We start from the raw sequence: 15,451 nt of genomic DNA, 5'->3' as shown, positions 1-15,451 counted from the left end.
TAACAAATATGGAGCTCATGTTGCCTGCTGTTAGTAGTAAAGTCTTTCGCTTCTGACCCAGGGCTTTCTGTCTTCTGCCAGCACCTGTAAAACTAGGGCAGGCTCACTTGTTAGCTTGCAAGTAAAATCTCAGGTTCTTTACGGTTCTTGACACCTCTTAGTCCATGTCCTTGAAAGCTTATTTCTTGAGAAAATGTATGCTGAAGTTTACCCAACTTGATCGAGGACGTACACGTTTTCTAAGAAAATGATTTCTACAACAAAGTTGTGGGAGTGGTTATACGGTAGAGGATGGGAAGCTGAGACTGTCCGCAGGGATTTTCAAAGCAAACATTGAACCAGTTATACTGCTGGTTCTTTTCATCTCCTGACCCTGACCCCTTGGAGTGCCCCAGGCTCACTCAGACCTCACCTCAGTGTCCACTTCGTTGGACTTTCTAGCCTGCATACTGCTGTATATAAGTCACCTAGTCTATGGGTTTGTTTGTTTGTTTGTTTTTGCTAGAGCAGCCTGAATGGACTAGACAGCACATTAATCAGATGTTCAAATAATCATACAACTATGACTTACCAACTGTGATCAGTGCAATAAAGGGAAAATAAAAAGCTGCCTGAACAAAGATGTGAGCTTGCAGCAGGAGGATCTTGGTGTGTTTATGGTGGGGAGAGGGGCAGGTGGTCAGGAAAGGTCCTCCCGCCCCCACCTCTCTAAAAAGAGTTTAGGCAGCAAATAAAGGCTAAAATACAACCACCACTTATTCTTCCTAGTAATAAAAGTCAACTAAATAGACTCCATTGTTCCAAAGAATAGATTTGTATTCTTTTCTTCCTAAAAGTCACTTGATTTTTGCATAAATCAACCTGGGAATATCAATGCTTGATGGCCTTCAAATCTTTACCATGTGAAATGTTTACAGAGCATCTATCATCTATCATTCACTGTGCCAGTCTGTGGAGGATTGGAAGGGATATATGACATGGGACCTAGTTCTGAAGAACCTGTGATCGGGTGGCAAGCAATGTACTTTCTAGCGGAACCATTGCTGGCAGCAGACAAGTGCCGGCCAATGGTCCAGAGCCCAGGGCTGCTGAGTCAGAGGCTGAGAAGCCACCTAGAGCTCAGTGGTCTGGGGATGTTGCCAGGGCGGGGGAAGCAGCATATGAGAAAGCATGGATGCTCCAGAAAACTCAATAACCTTCCCAGGACTGGAAAGGGGGTGCGTGTTAGTTGTGGTCAGGGGTAGGGGCTGCATTGTTCAAGGCAGCAGATGGTGAAGACAAGGGTATGGCTGGACTTGACATTGGCCTTCATTCAGGCAAACAACTTCCTACAAAAGTGAATGGAACCATGATGTTCCCATTGTCATTTGAAAGATGGCATTTTAAACATTAATTATAGCAGCTATTCCTTTTCAAAAATGGAATTAGTGTTATATGTTATTTATAGTCACATAGTTTTAAAAAGACTTCTGAACATTGGGTATCTGTGGAAAATTTTAAAAATCATGTAAGCTCTTCCCTCAAGATAGCATTGGCAGAGATCGTTATATTGAATTATGTTTTAATAGAGACTGTTGCTACTTAGCGATGTCAGTCTCGGCGATGTGTTAGAGGATGTGGAAAATGTCGCCTTTTGATGGCTTTGAAAAAACCCCTTGTCCTCTATAATGTTCAATCATCAAGAGAACCCATGAACATAAAACTTATTTTTAAGGAGTGTATATAAAACCATTAGAAAATTCAGGGTATAATTTTTACTAATGTCAATGAATTACAGTACGTTTTTCAAGAATTACTCTTCAAAGACTGAGTTTTGTAAAGGGGCTTGGGATAAACATCCTATCTCTAACAGCATCTTCTATATTTGCTATCTTAGGGTCTGGAGGTTGTTTACCAGGTCAGGATCATTCCATGTAGAACATGTGCATTTATAAAATGCAAGGATTGTATGGAGTAAGATGCATGAAAATTGTAAGGTGGTGAGTTGGATATACAGATTAAGGATTTTCTGTATTTAGTTTTTTCTAAATTTTTTTTATTAGTTTCAGAAGTAGAATTTAGTGATTCATCGGTTGCGTCTAACACCCACAGCTCATCACATCACATGCCCTCCTTAATGCCCATCACCCAATTATCCCTTCCCCCAAACCCCCTTCCCTCCAGCAAACCTCAGTTTGTTTCCTAGAGTTCAACATCTCTTATGGTTTGCCTTCCTCTCAATTTTCATCTTATTTTGCCTTCTCTTCTCCTCTGTTGATCTGCTTTGTTTCTGAAATTCCACAGATAGTGAAATCATATGGTATTTATTTTTTTCTCTGACTTATTTCACTTAGCATAATACCCTCTAGTTCCATCCACGTCACTGCAAATGGCAAGATTTCATTCTTTTGGTGGCCGAGTAATAGTACATTGTGTATACATACCACATCTTCTTTATCCATTCATCTATTGATGGACATCTAGGCTCTTTCCATATTTTGGCTATTGTGGACATTGCTGCTAACTCTTTTCAGTTTTTTAAAAGTAAAATTGTAGGGGCACCTGGGTGGCTCAGTCAATTAAGCCTCTGCCTTTGGCTCAGATCATGATCCCAGAGTCCTGGGACTGAGCCCCACGTTGGGCTCCCTGTTCAGTGGGGAGTCTGCTTCTCCCTCTCCCTGCCACTCCTGCTCTCTCACCCGCACTCTCTCTCAAATAAATAAATAAAATCTTTAAAAAAAATAATAAATAATAAAAGTAAAATTGTATTCTCTAATTTATATGCTATAAGAACTAAGTCTTTATTTTTATATCCCATTTCCAAAGTAAAACTTTAGAACATGGTAAAATTATGAGTTTGATTTTCTTTTCGTTGCAATGTAATCCTGTGATTTGACCTAGACAAAAAAGATCAAGAAAGTAATATTATCACATTGTCCATATCCAAAGAATAAGTGTGCTTGCTATCCTGGATAGAAAAGCCATTTATTCTATCATAAATATCCAAACCATAGATAACATACAGCCTCCTTTGGCTGTACTACGGCTATAATCACCTCTGTGGGTATAGCTGTGAGCTTATCTAACCTACATCTCTTGGTACGTATAAAACAAACTTTTCTCCACTTTGTCCTCCTTAGCTGGAAAAGAGCTGATTATTGATTTCCTTAAAATGACTCACTGTACACTTAAAGACCATTATTACCTTGACCTCTTTTTCTCTGGTCTAATCCCAATCTCATCTACTATTTTTTTTTCCTTAAGTGTTCTCTCTCAGCCCCTTAATTATTCCTGTTGCTACCCTGTGAACCCATTCTGGTTCCTTCTCTTGCACCTAAGATGATGGAGTTCTTAACCAACCACAGCCTTATTCTCTGTACTTGGGTCCTTCTTGGTACTGCTAAATACAAAGCGCAGCATAGTCTGACCCCGTATGTAGCACTTGTGCATGGGAATGGTCTCCAGAGTTGTTGAGTTGCAATTAATTTCAATTGCTAATAAAGTTCTGAGTCTTAAAAGACTTGAGAGATTGGGGGAGGATGGAGTTACTACTTGGCACCACTATCTTGATGCCAATTAGGTGCTTTCAGAAGGAGGGAGGGTTACTGGCTCAAGGTCATGCTGAAATGCTCTTTCTTTATGCTTGCCAAAGGCACTTGGCTCTGCCTACACTGTCTAGACACGAGCAGTATGAAATAGAAGGAAAGGGACAAGAATTTGCCATCTCTCTAAATATTGTGGGAGACATGAAATAGCATGAAAGGTGATCTTTGCCTTCAGTAAGCTTACAATTGAGATAAGGAGAAAATCACAATGTGGTATAAGGTCGAGGACAACATATACTAAATAGGGGTCAAATGTCAGTAATTGTTCTTAGCCCTAAGGAAGTAGAGCTGTAGGGGACTGAGGAGACTGTAGCTTCATCAGGGGGTCGGGCCTAAGTGGGGCCAGGGAAGCAGGGTGGGGTTGGCAGGAGGTGAGCGGAGGTGTCCATCCTGCAGGGCCGTGGGGGGCTCAGTTGGGAGTAAAGCGCTGGTGCAGAGACTGAGATGAACGTTTGGTAGATGTTGAGTGAGAAATATTATTCTCAGTAATACCTTTGTTATTTGAGCTTGTTACAGTTAATATTGTTTGCACATGGAATTTGACAAGTGTTAAACAAACTTACTATACGGTCAAAGATTTTTATTAATAAAAAAGGTTCCGGGGCGCCTGGGTGGCTCAGTCGTTAAGCGTCTGCCTTCAGCTCAGGTCATGATCCCGGAGTCCTGGGATCGAGCCCCGCATCGGGCTCCCTGCTCGGCGGGAAGCCTGCTTTTCCAAAACTCTCTCACTCCCCCTGCTTGTGTTCCCTCTCTCACTGTGTCTCTCTCTATCAAATAAATAAAATCTTTAAAAAAAATAAAAATAAAAAAATAAAAAAGGTTCCAAAGTGATTCCTTTCCATCTAAAGCTCTTGACCTATTGTTATAAATTCAAACTCTGAATTCAATACAAGCCCCTCAGGTGCCTTCCATTGGGGGCACATTCTGCCATCTGGATGGACCTCTAACTGTCTTCTTTCACAGAAATGATCATTGATTTTGATGAGCATGTAGAAGTGAATGTGAAAAACTATTTAAATATGTTTTTGAAGCTTAGTATTTGCTTCCAGGATGATGCATTAGCAAATAGTTATTTCTGGTGAGAATCTGCCCCCTCACATTATTGTTTGGGTCTCTGCTCTGCTATTTTGAGCTCTGGGCTACGGCAGATGGTACTTTTCAGCTTCAGTGTATGATACTTTCAAACACATTGCTCTCGGTTTCAGAGCAAAAGCAGATTCAATGAGACCCCCACACTGTAATGGAATTTTTGTGGTTTAGGAAGGCCCTATGTCAAAGTCGACCTTTATATTTTCTATGAAGAAACGATTTGAGGAAATGAATAGAATAACAGCTTTGATGAAATAAGATTTTTTTAAAATGTAGTTGGAGGGGCATCTGGGTGGCTCAGTCGTTAAGCGTCTGCCTTTGGCTCAGGTCATAATCCCAGAGTTCTGGGATCCAGCCCCGCATCGGGCTCCCTGCTCCGCAGGAAACCTGCTTCTCCTTCTCCCACTCCCCCTGCTTGTGTTCCCTCTCTCGCTGAGTCTCTCTCTGTCAAATAAATAAATAAAATCTTAAAAAATAAAAATAAAAAAATAAAATGTAGTTGGATAGAGGATGGAGGCAGAGAATAGGACGTATTTGGTATTCACACTACTAATCCACCAGGAAGTGCTTGGGAGCTCCGTACCCTGCGTCCATCCCACCCCCAGCTCTAGAGCTTGGTGCCTAGGAGGAGGTAGGCGAGTTGCTGGCCCAGGCAGGGTAGAGTAGGGTTTTGAGCTGGCTAAGGGTAAAGTAGTACTTTTGGAGCACATGGCCCTCATCACCAGAACTGAGCAGGTGCAACCCAGGTCCCAGCCAAGCAGGGCCTCCACCTCACGGTGCGAGTTCAGAAGGGCTCCTCATAGCCTGTGATGGGTTGACCACCTGGCTGAGTGCCAGAGACAAAACCCCGTGCCTGCCCCAAAAAAGAGAAGGAAGGACCCCCCCCCCCCCCACTGAGGCTCCTGGCCCCCAGTTAAAGTTCTTGTGTTACTCAAAACCAAATTGAAAACATTGATCACATTTGCTTAGCGTCCCTCCCTCTCTTGCTGGCAGGAATTGATTAAAACACCCACACGAGCAGTAACCCCCGCAGAGATGTTCAGTTCTGATAGAAAAGAAGAAAACATCGTTTGCATTTTCGCCCCAAGCCCATCCCTGGGCAGAGTTTTAAGTATTACCTATTCTGCTCAGTGTTTGGCAATGTGAACCAATCACTGAAATGAACTTGCTGTAACATAAAATGTTATCCGCTGTTTTCAGAAAGTTGGAGAAATAGTTGACACCCCATCCCTGTTCGTGCTGCTAAAATACTGTGCTGTTTTCACCCTTGTTTGACACCTCTGTACTTTGTTCCCCTCCTACTCCATGCTGTTTACAACCCAGGCAGCTCCTGTTAATTTTTTTTTTTTTTAAGATTTAAGATTTTAAAACATGTCTGTTTCTAATTTCACAGCTTTTATATAACACTGCTGGGACATACATGTTCTTACTTACCCAGATCATGGTTCTCAGTGGTTTGCAGACAATGAGATCAAGAGCATACCGTCAATAAGGCGTATGGCTGATGCCTGCCTCGGTGACGGCAAAGCAGGCAAGATTCAGTGGGGCCTTGAGTGGGGCATGTTTTCAATAATTGATCATTGAGAAGAAAGCAATTAATCTCTTCCAATGGCAGCTCTCTCTCCTTTTTTAAGGAAAGGAGGCTGTGCTTTTTCCTGGGCATACGTTAACTATCAACTAGAGCAGAGACAAATGGAGCACCCGAAGTTAAAAATCTAAATATACCCTACTGAAGTTTGACCTCACTCATGGAGATTTTGTGATCATTTAGATGTGAAAGTTTTGCTTTGTGCCACCAGTTAGAAGTATTTGCTAAGCTGTTAATATGAAACCGACCAAAGGTTCCTTAAACCTTTAGATATTTTTGGTTAAAGAGAGTAGCCCCTTTGTCAAAGTGTAATTTTCAAAGGTTAAATATATGACACACAAATATAGAATGAACATGTAGCAAAGATTGATTTAATACATTAATGAGGGAGCCAGCAGGATGGCAAAGCTGGTTCAAAGGAGAACGAAAGGAACAAGTTATAAAGGCATTCAAGAAGGAATGTCAGGATAAGATGTCAGGGTTAGGTGTAAACTGATTAGCAGTCCAATGGGACAACAAAACCTGACACAAATCATTTACATCTCCACTGGACAAAAATCTATAAGTTACCCTTAACTTTATAGGCTGGGCCTTTAATCCATAGTAAAGAGCTTGTCAAACACAAAGCCAGTGCCCTGAGTAATGAAATAATCCTTGTGTGAGCTGTTAATGCTCAGCAGGACATTGGAAGAACATGCTCCTTTCCCTTACCTTGTTTACAAGTTTTGGTTAATTTTTCTTAACTTCTTATTATCTGAGTGACCTTCCACTTACATGAGGTTCCTGGAGTAGTCAGATTTGTAGAGATAGAAGTAGAATGGTGCTTGCCAGGGACTGAGGGAGGGAGAATGGGGAGTTAGTGTTGAATGGGGACAGAGTTTCAGTTTTTTAAGATGAAAAATGTTCTGTGGGTGGATGGTGGTGCTGGTTGCACAACAATGCAAATACTTAATACCACTGAACCGTACATTGAAAAATGATTAAGATGGCAAGTTTTATGTTATGTGTATTTTACCACAAGTTTAAACAGTTAAATGAGCTGACACATAGGTATATGAAGAAAGACTTAACAATTCTTCATCCTCATCCTCCGTCCTCATTACTAACTTAGTAATCCTATGTTTGTGTTAACTTTTCCTTATTCATAAAAACATACGTGGACCTTCTTTTAAAAAGGAGGTTATTAAAATTCTTTACTCTGTGACATTTGCTCTTTTCACTTAAGGATATATCAAGGACGGGCCTCTGGGTTATAGATATTGATCTAATCCATTCTCTTTAACACCAGCTCCATAGACTGGTTGTGCCATAATTTATTCAACTGTTGTTCTACTGATGGAAATTCAGTTGTCTCCAGTTGTGTTTTGTTTTGTTTGCCAGGATAAACACTATTAGTATAAAAATGTTGTAATACAGGACAGTGAAGCTGAAGGCCAGGATCTCAGTGGTGACAACAAGAAGGCAGAGGACGGAATTGTTCAAAGGAATGTTTTGTTGGGAAAATGGATTGGATTTAGGGGCGAGTTGAAAATTTTGGAGCAAGAGCAGAGAATGAATAGTGCTGGCGTGTTACTGAAAGAGGGAGTTGAAGAAGAACAAGGTTATAGAGGGATGGCACAGAAGCAAGAGGATAATGTTTGTTTCTAAAATGCCAAGCTTGGGGGACCTGGGGGGCTCATTGGTAGGCAATTGATTTTTGGTTTTGGGTCAGGTCATGATCTCACAGTCACAAGATCAAGCCCCTTGTTGGGCTCTGTGCTGAGCGTGGAGTCTGCTTGAGATTCTCTCTCTCCCTCTCTCTCTGCCCCTTCCCCGACACATGTATGCTCCCTCTCTCTCTCTCTCTAAAAAAATAAAGAATAAAAAAAATAAAATGCCAGGCTTAAGATAGGCATGCTGTCTGTGCCCGCTGGGCAGCGAAAAATAAGGATCTAAGGCTTGGGGAAGACATCACAGATAGAGACATTGATCATAGTTGATGATAGACAAAGTCATAGTTGAAGCTATGGGAGTAGGGGAGATCTGTTCCTAGGGGCAGCCTTATTCTAGAGGAAGGAGGTAGCGTTCATGGCAGTTACCTGTGTTTAAGAGTCTGGCTAGGGAGACTGAGACGCTGTGATTCGAGAAGGAGGAGGAATGGTGAGTAAAGACCTTTAATGAGCTCTGCGTCTGAGACGTTCTTCAAACGGGGATTTCCTTGTGTATAAACCACCAAAAACAATGGTACAATTGGATAAGCCAATTTGGGCCCCTGCTTTGAACTTATGGACTAGGCCAAATGAAATCTCAGAGGGGCAGAGTTCAATTGTAGTTTGACAACTCTCAACAGCAGTTACAAGGTCATTTTTTAAGACTATATTCGGGGGGCGCCTGGGTGGCTCAGTCGGTTAGGCGGCTGCCTTCGGCTCAGGTCATGATCCCAGGGTCCTGGGATCGAGCCCCGCATCGGGCTCCCTGCTCGGCGGAGAGCCTGCTTCTCCCTCTCCCTCTGTCTGCCGCTCTGCCTACTTGTGCTCTCTCTCTCTGTTAAATAAATGAAAATCTTAAAAAAAAAAAAAGACTATATTCGGTTTATATAAACCAGGACTTAAAGGAGAGGATACGTCAGTGTCACAATCCTGTGTAAGCAAAACGTCTGCCCAGAGGTGCCCGCGGAAGCAGCGAATAACAGGGAATCTCTAAAACATTACAGCGAGCGCTGCTGCTGTCTCCACAATCTACATTAGCTTAAAGATGACCCTGTTGCCACCAGATCTTTTTATAAAGGATCTGTGAACTTTTAAACATACCCATTGATTGGAGGGGGCAATAAAGGCAATTACTGGTAATCCAAATGCATTATTTTGTCCCTTCTCATGGCTTTAAGAAATACCCATGTTTGGAAAAGCAACAGAGTCATCAAAACTGCTGATGTCACTGAGGAGTGACATCCCGGGGAGCCTGCCAAGTTTGACGCTGGATTCAACTTAATTCACACGCTGTGTTCTTAGTCATACCCTAGATACCAGAAGAAGAAGAATCCAAAGAAGTAAAGATGAGGACTCTCACCACAAAGTGCTTTGTCATCTTGTGGGGAAATAAGATACGTTCTCTGGGTATTCTGTGACCCCCACCACCACCAGGGTTGTGTTTGTTGCTGTTGAAGGAATTTGCGGTCCGAGTGCAGTCAGTCCATACCTGACTTCCCCCACCTGCAGGACCCATTTGTTAAGGAAGAGGCAGGTGTGTGCACAGTGGGGGCACTGGCAGGTTAGAGGAGGCAGCAGGTGGTGGATGAGCTGTTTTCCAGGTAATGTGATCGGAGTCGTATTTATAGGGTGGTCATTTTCAGGCGTGATGGACTCAGGCCATCATCTTGGGTTACCTGATTATAAATTGCAAAGAAGGAGATCATAGCTGTGGAGTGTTGATGTAAACAAAGGCTGATGAATCCACAGTGGAAGGCTTGTTTGTAGGTTCGGTGTCACCTTGGATATCTCTAATGGCTTGCAATAGGGAACACTGCCAACAGAGGGTGGGAGAGTTGTCAAAGTATTCAGTCAGTACCTTACTGTGCCCAGCACCAGATCATCCAGAGGCACTGATGAGTCACGGGAACTAATTAGAGGAACACTGGAGGTGTTCCAGTAGGATTCTTAGGAAAGCAAGTTAGTGGTGGAGCTCACCTTCCCCCTGCCCACTGGGTGCCTAGTCCAGCTGTTTGCAGGAAGAATCAGGAAGAATCCGGGATTCTTTGCCTAAGGCCCTTCGGTGTATAGGAGTCACCCAAGCCTGGGCATCGGGAGGGCAAGACTGGAAGTTCCCAGCTGTGTCTGCTGCTTCCCAGTCCTTTGGCAGTGGAAACGCGTTATTCTCAGGGTCTGCCTTAGGCTTTAGTTTTGGACAAGTTGCTGTGCCCTCCTCTGGTCTTGTCTGAACATGTAGGCCACGCCCAAGCCCCTGACACGCTGGGACCTTTGCACTATCTCCATAATCCACAGCTGCACAGTTTCGAAAGAGACACCAAAATCCAGACGCAGCAAGGCATTCCCTTTTGCAGGTACTGAGGTCCCGAATGACAGTTTTCTCTTGGACACGTTCCCTTTTCTTTCCTCTTTTGTCTGTTCATTTTTCTCTCTCCCTATAATATATAAATAATTGGCTTGTCCTATTTGCTGCCCACAGAGAAAATTAAACGTCTGAATTTTTCATAGCTATGGGAAAGTGTTTCCAGAGTGGGGAAAAAATGGACATTGGGCATTTCAGCTCCTGCTTTCGGTATAGTGGGAATTTATTACTCAGCTCAGTAATAGTCTCGGCCCAAACCAAGTAGTTGTGTGGGCAAGCAGTGGATACCTTTCCTAAATCACGCTGCCAGGGATACCTTTGTTCATAACTGAGACAGCACATACCAAGGGCATCTTTCCATCAAAGACTGATTATCTCTGAATCTTAGACATACCACAAAAGTCACTGAGCCCCAGCCAATGGATTTTCCTTGTATGAGATATTGCGTCGCTCCCAAAAGGAGGGAAACAGAAGGGGAGGGAGGCAAGAGAGAACTCAGAGCCCAACAATAAATAGCTCTTTGTACCAGTCCCCTCCCCTCATCCCAAGCCACTGAGATCATGGAGTAAGTTCCCAGCATGCAGGGGAAGGCAGCGGTGCCCAGCAGCTTAGCAGATGTTGACCAAAGGCGAACTTGTCTTTCCACAGTGTGTGGCTGTGACCTGGCACAAGGGGGCTTCTTCATAAAGAACGGGGAGTATCTCTGCACCCTGGACTACCAGAGGATGTACGGGACACGCTGCCACGGCTGTGGGGAGTTCGTGGAAGGAGAGGTGGTGACTGCCCTGGGCAAGACTTATCATCCCAACTGCTTTGCTTGTACCATCTGCAAGTAAGTGGTGCCCTCCCCCAACAGAGAAGCGCTGGGTTCTGCTCTTGAGGCCTGGGATGTACACCTTTTGTCTTGAGTTGCACTGTCTTGAAATATTCTTCTTCTGATGCGCCCTTAGATTTTTAAAAAAATGTTCCTATTGTTTTATCAGTCTTAGTCAAAAAGTAATTTAGTTGGGAAACTTTACACACGAGGTCCTCTACTAAATAATACGACTGATTTTATGTGGCTTGAAACCAAGTGTGAAAGCAGCTCTGGGTCTTGAAACAGTTTGAGCAATGAAAACCTTAGGAGGAAATGGCTTAACTGCTTGGAAGGATAAAGCTTCTTTGGAAGTATACGTTCATATGTGTGTGTTTAAAAACAGTCTCGTTTAGGGGCGCCTGGGTGGCTCAGTCGTTAAGCGTCTGCCTTCGGCTCAGGTCATGATCCCAGGGTCCTGGGATCGAGTCCCACATCGGGCTCCCTGCTCAGCGGGAAGCCTGCTTCTCCCTCTCCCACTCCCCCTGCTTGTGTTCCTCTCTCGCTGTGTCTCTCTCTGTCAAATTAATAAATAAAATCTTTAAAAAAAAAAAAAAATAGTCTCGTTTACTCTGTAGCAGAGCTGGGCAAACTCTGCCCCATGGCCCAAATTAGCCCCAATACCTGTCTTTGTAAATAAAGTTTTATTGGGACACAGTCACACCCATTTGTTCACATACGGCTGCTTGTGGCTTCTTTTGAGCTACAGCGGCAGAGTTGAGCAGTCGTGACAGACATCGTATGATCCGCAAATCTAAAAAAAAATACTTACAGTCTGAACTCTCGGGGGGAACAGTTGACCCACCTCTGCTCTCTAGGCTTCTATCCTCTAGCAAGGTTAAATCTTAACTGCACAAACCAGCTTGGTTAAAATGATCAGTCAGAGAGAAGAAGGGGAAAGTATGTGAAGTGTGAGTGGGGAGAGGTGGTGGTTTCATCGTTGCTGTGTTTCGCAGACTACACATTACAGAACTTAAGATGGCTTCGCTTGCCGTAACAAGGAGAGTCGCCAACAAGGCTCAGCTGCTTGACTGATCCACCCTAATCGGGCAGTCCCGTTCCTTTTGGTGTCCTGTTGCTGGCTGTGTGCTCCATTTGGCTGTAGCTTTGTAAAAATGACGGTTCAGAGGAGGTGTTTTGCTTTGTTTTTCAGCATTTCGTATTTCTAGACCAGAGAGATGTAAACTCTAGAAAGGTAAACTTCATTTTATCTAATTAGCTAACAAGATAATACTCACAGATGAACCACATAAGATTTAGATGGAGTATTCATGGTAAAATTATTGTAATAATATTTTATGGTTATTAGTCCATTTCTCAAATATATCTTTTTAAATCCTAATTTTAAAATGCTGGATTATTGGGGGCGCCTGGGTGGCTCAGTTGGTTAAGCAACTGCCTTCGGCTCAGGTCACGATCCTGGAGTCCCTGGATCGAGTCCCGCATCGGGCTCCCTGCTCGGCAGGGAGTCTGCTTCTCCCTCTGGCCCTCCCCCCTCTCATGTGCTCTCTCTCATTCTCTCTCTCTCAAATAAATAAATAAAATCTTAAAAAAAAAAAAAAAATGCTGGATTATTGAGCTGAAAATTTTTCTGTATTTAATCCAAAGTAAAGTTTCCTCTTGACCTCTCCCCTTGCCGGCTGTGGCCCACTGCCTGCTTAAAAGCCCTTGGCTGGCATTCGAGAGTCCCAAGTTCTAGTCCTGCTTCCTGGACTATGTGAATTAAGTTTTTCCACGGCAATTGCTTCATCCGTAAGATAGGAGGCTGTGGACTAGATCCCAGTGATTCCCCAAACAAGGATGAGCAGTGGACTCCTCCCCTGGGGAAGGTCTCTTTACAAATGTCTGTTTCTAGCATTTTCCCCCAAACTCTCCTGCTGATCTAGTAGTTTCTAGAGGGCTCCCAAGTATGGGGCTACTCAGCCAGGTGGGAAGGCCCTGGCCCAGATAAACTCTTAAGAGCCCTCCTGATTCTGGCTTTGAGAGATCATTGTTTTAAAGTCGGTGATGATGAATAAACGTCTATTAGTGATAGTCCTCTCTCCGGACGTTTGGGCCAGCGAAGAGGTACTCACTGTTGTTACTAGCATGCTGCTGCTGAAGATGATGATATTCTACCTGAAGTGGAGGCCTCCTTTATGGCTGACAAGCTGCATTCATGTCGAATCTACGTTAACCCTCTTAGCAGTTCCGTGAAGTCAGCCAGGAATTAGTGTCCCTAATTATTAGTGACTCTGGGTCTCAGAGTTTAAGGGACTTGCCCCAGACTAACACTGCAAGGCTAAGATTTGAACTCAGGTTTCCTGACTCCAAATCCAGTTCTCTTGATTACACACATTCACACAAATGGCAGAAGGAAGTGAAGCCATGTGGGCAGAGGACACAGTGGGCTGAAGGGGGAAAGAACTGAAGAGGGTCATTTATAAAATCACACAAGCCGAAGTTCAAAAGACCTGGCCCCATGTTAAGAACTGGACTCTGGTTTATCCCCTAGTGGATCCAGGTGGGATTCAAGTCTAAACATACAAACTTGGCTCAGAGGCAAGAGAGGAGGCTAGCATGCATTGCAGGGTCTACACCTGAGCGTTAGGGCCTCCTTAAATGCTGGGCCCCAGGTGCCCCAGGTGCCTCACTGGCCTCAACCTAGTCCTGGCCCCGATCAGAGGCAAAAAGCTCGTGCTTGTGCTTCTGGCCCCCTAATTCCTGATGTCCCCTCACAGAGCAGACTGGGGCCTCGTTCAGGTTTCATGGATGAAGCAATAGGCCCACTGGCATCCACCAGAGCATGATTTTTTATTGTTAAAGATAGAGAAGTCCTATATTGGTGGGTGCCACCTGCACCTGCCTGGGGCCCAGTCTCCTGAGCTGGTCAGTCCAGGCAGGTCACTTAACCTCTCTGGGCCTTATCTGAACAATGGAAAGTAACACAGCACCAGCACCCTGAGAGGAGAAGAGAGGGCCTCAGCTCAGCATTTGTAAAAGGAGGGGGCGGGGGAGAGTAAGAGCCTATAACTCTCCTTGAGGACCAGCACAAAGCACATCTGTGGAGTTGTTTTAAGTCCAAATTTACTACCTATGTGTGTGTTATGGTTAATTACCAACCGTTAGGCAGCGGAAGGGCCACTTAAAGGAGGGTTAGCAGCTGTGAAAGTAAAACTCCTGTCAAAGAGCCGGTGTTTGTTCTCAAGTAATTGCTTCTGACTCAGATGTGTGGGGATGTTTTGCTTGTGAGTTTTTCATTTCCTAACAGAATCACACATTTGAAAGCTCATGTTAATGAAGAGTATTGGCAAATTGCCAATTACAAGTAAGCAGACATGGAAATTGTCCTATGTGTCTTTGTTAATGACTTTTCTTTTTGAAAAACTACCTGCCCGCTGAACTGGCCAGAGAAGAAACGAGTAACACACATGCAGAGGCAGTATTTTTGCAAACTGTTGTTGACGAATGACGCAAAAGGAAATGATCTCTCTAAAAAGAAGCTAATAGTTTTGTGTTTTGTTTTTTTTTTTAAGTTTTTAGAAGCTAATCGTTTTTAAATAGGTATTTACAGCACTGTTGTATTTCTCCACCAGGGATTGGGTCTCCAGCCCTGAAACACCCCGTTCACCCACTCAGATGTCCAGAACAGAGTCTCATTAGGTACACAAATACCACGTAGGTCTAGGGAAGTGAAGGAGTTAATGCTTGACTTGTAACCAGTTCTCCTGGGGAGGGGCCTTAAGCTTGAATAGGAATTTATGGCATTTAAAATATTTCTTCTTGAAGGGTTTTCCATTTGGAAAATGGAAAATTTTCCTGTGTGTACCTGGCTAAGTGACTTGTTGGAACAATCCCTCCACTAATGAGTAGAGGTAAATCATTCCATTTTACTGTCTGGTTGCTGGTAGAAGCAGTGCGTTCTCCCTTCTCAAAATGAGGCATGTTTATTTGTTTGGACTATATCCAGCTGGCTGGCTTGGTTAGTAAGACTGCATTTCAGACATTCTGGCTAGTGCTCCTCAAAGAAATGGATTGGCACCCGGGGGCAACGAGCAGAAGGAGTAAGGAAAAGAAATTAAATTGCTGGAATAACCTTGAGGGCAATGTCTTTCTATCTCCAGGCGCCCGTTTCCACCCGGAGACCGAGTCACGTTCAATGGGAGAGACTGCCTTTGCCAACTGTGCGCACAGCCGATGTCGTCCAGCCCTAAAGAAGCCGCCTGCTCCAGCAGTAAGTGCCCCAGCCACCCGTTGACATGAGTTCCTCGTAGCTCAAAGGTCGCTTAGGCAAGTGCCTTCCTTCCTGTG

At 43.9% G+C, this 15,451-nt stretch overlaps 1 protein-coding gene across 15 annotated transcripts in view; it reads left to right on the top strand.

The window, feature by feature from the left end:
* Positions 1-15,451, top strand: part of ABLIM1 (actin binding LIM protein 1) — a 291,744-nt gene that overhangs the window by 152,960 nt on the left and 123,333 nt on the right. For all 15 annotated transcript variants that reach the window (XM_032423139.1, XM_032423124.1, XM_032423132.1 and 12 more), the window contains exons 3-4: positions 10,957-11,140; positions 15,265-15,374. In XM_032423139.1, the coding sequence (XP_032279030.1) occupies positions 10,957-11,140; positions 15,265-15,374 (294 nt within the window). The remainder of the gene's footprint in view (positions 1-10,956; positions 11,141-15,264; positions 15,375-15,451) is intronic.

This window comes from Phoca vitulina, unplaced genomic scaffold (genome assembly GCF_004348235.1).
Source record: "Phoca vitulina isolate PV1807 unplaced genomic scaffold, GSC_HSeal_1.0 scaffold28, whole genome shotgun sequence".
Classification (NCBI taxonomy): Eukaryota; Metazoa; Chordata; class Mammalia; order Carnivora; family Phocidae; genus Phoca; species Phoca vitulina.
This window is presented reverse-complemented; position numbering and strand designations above follow the sequence as displayed.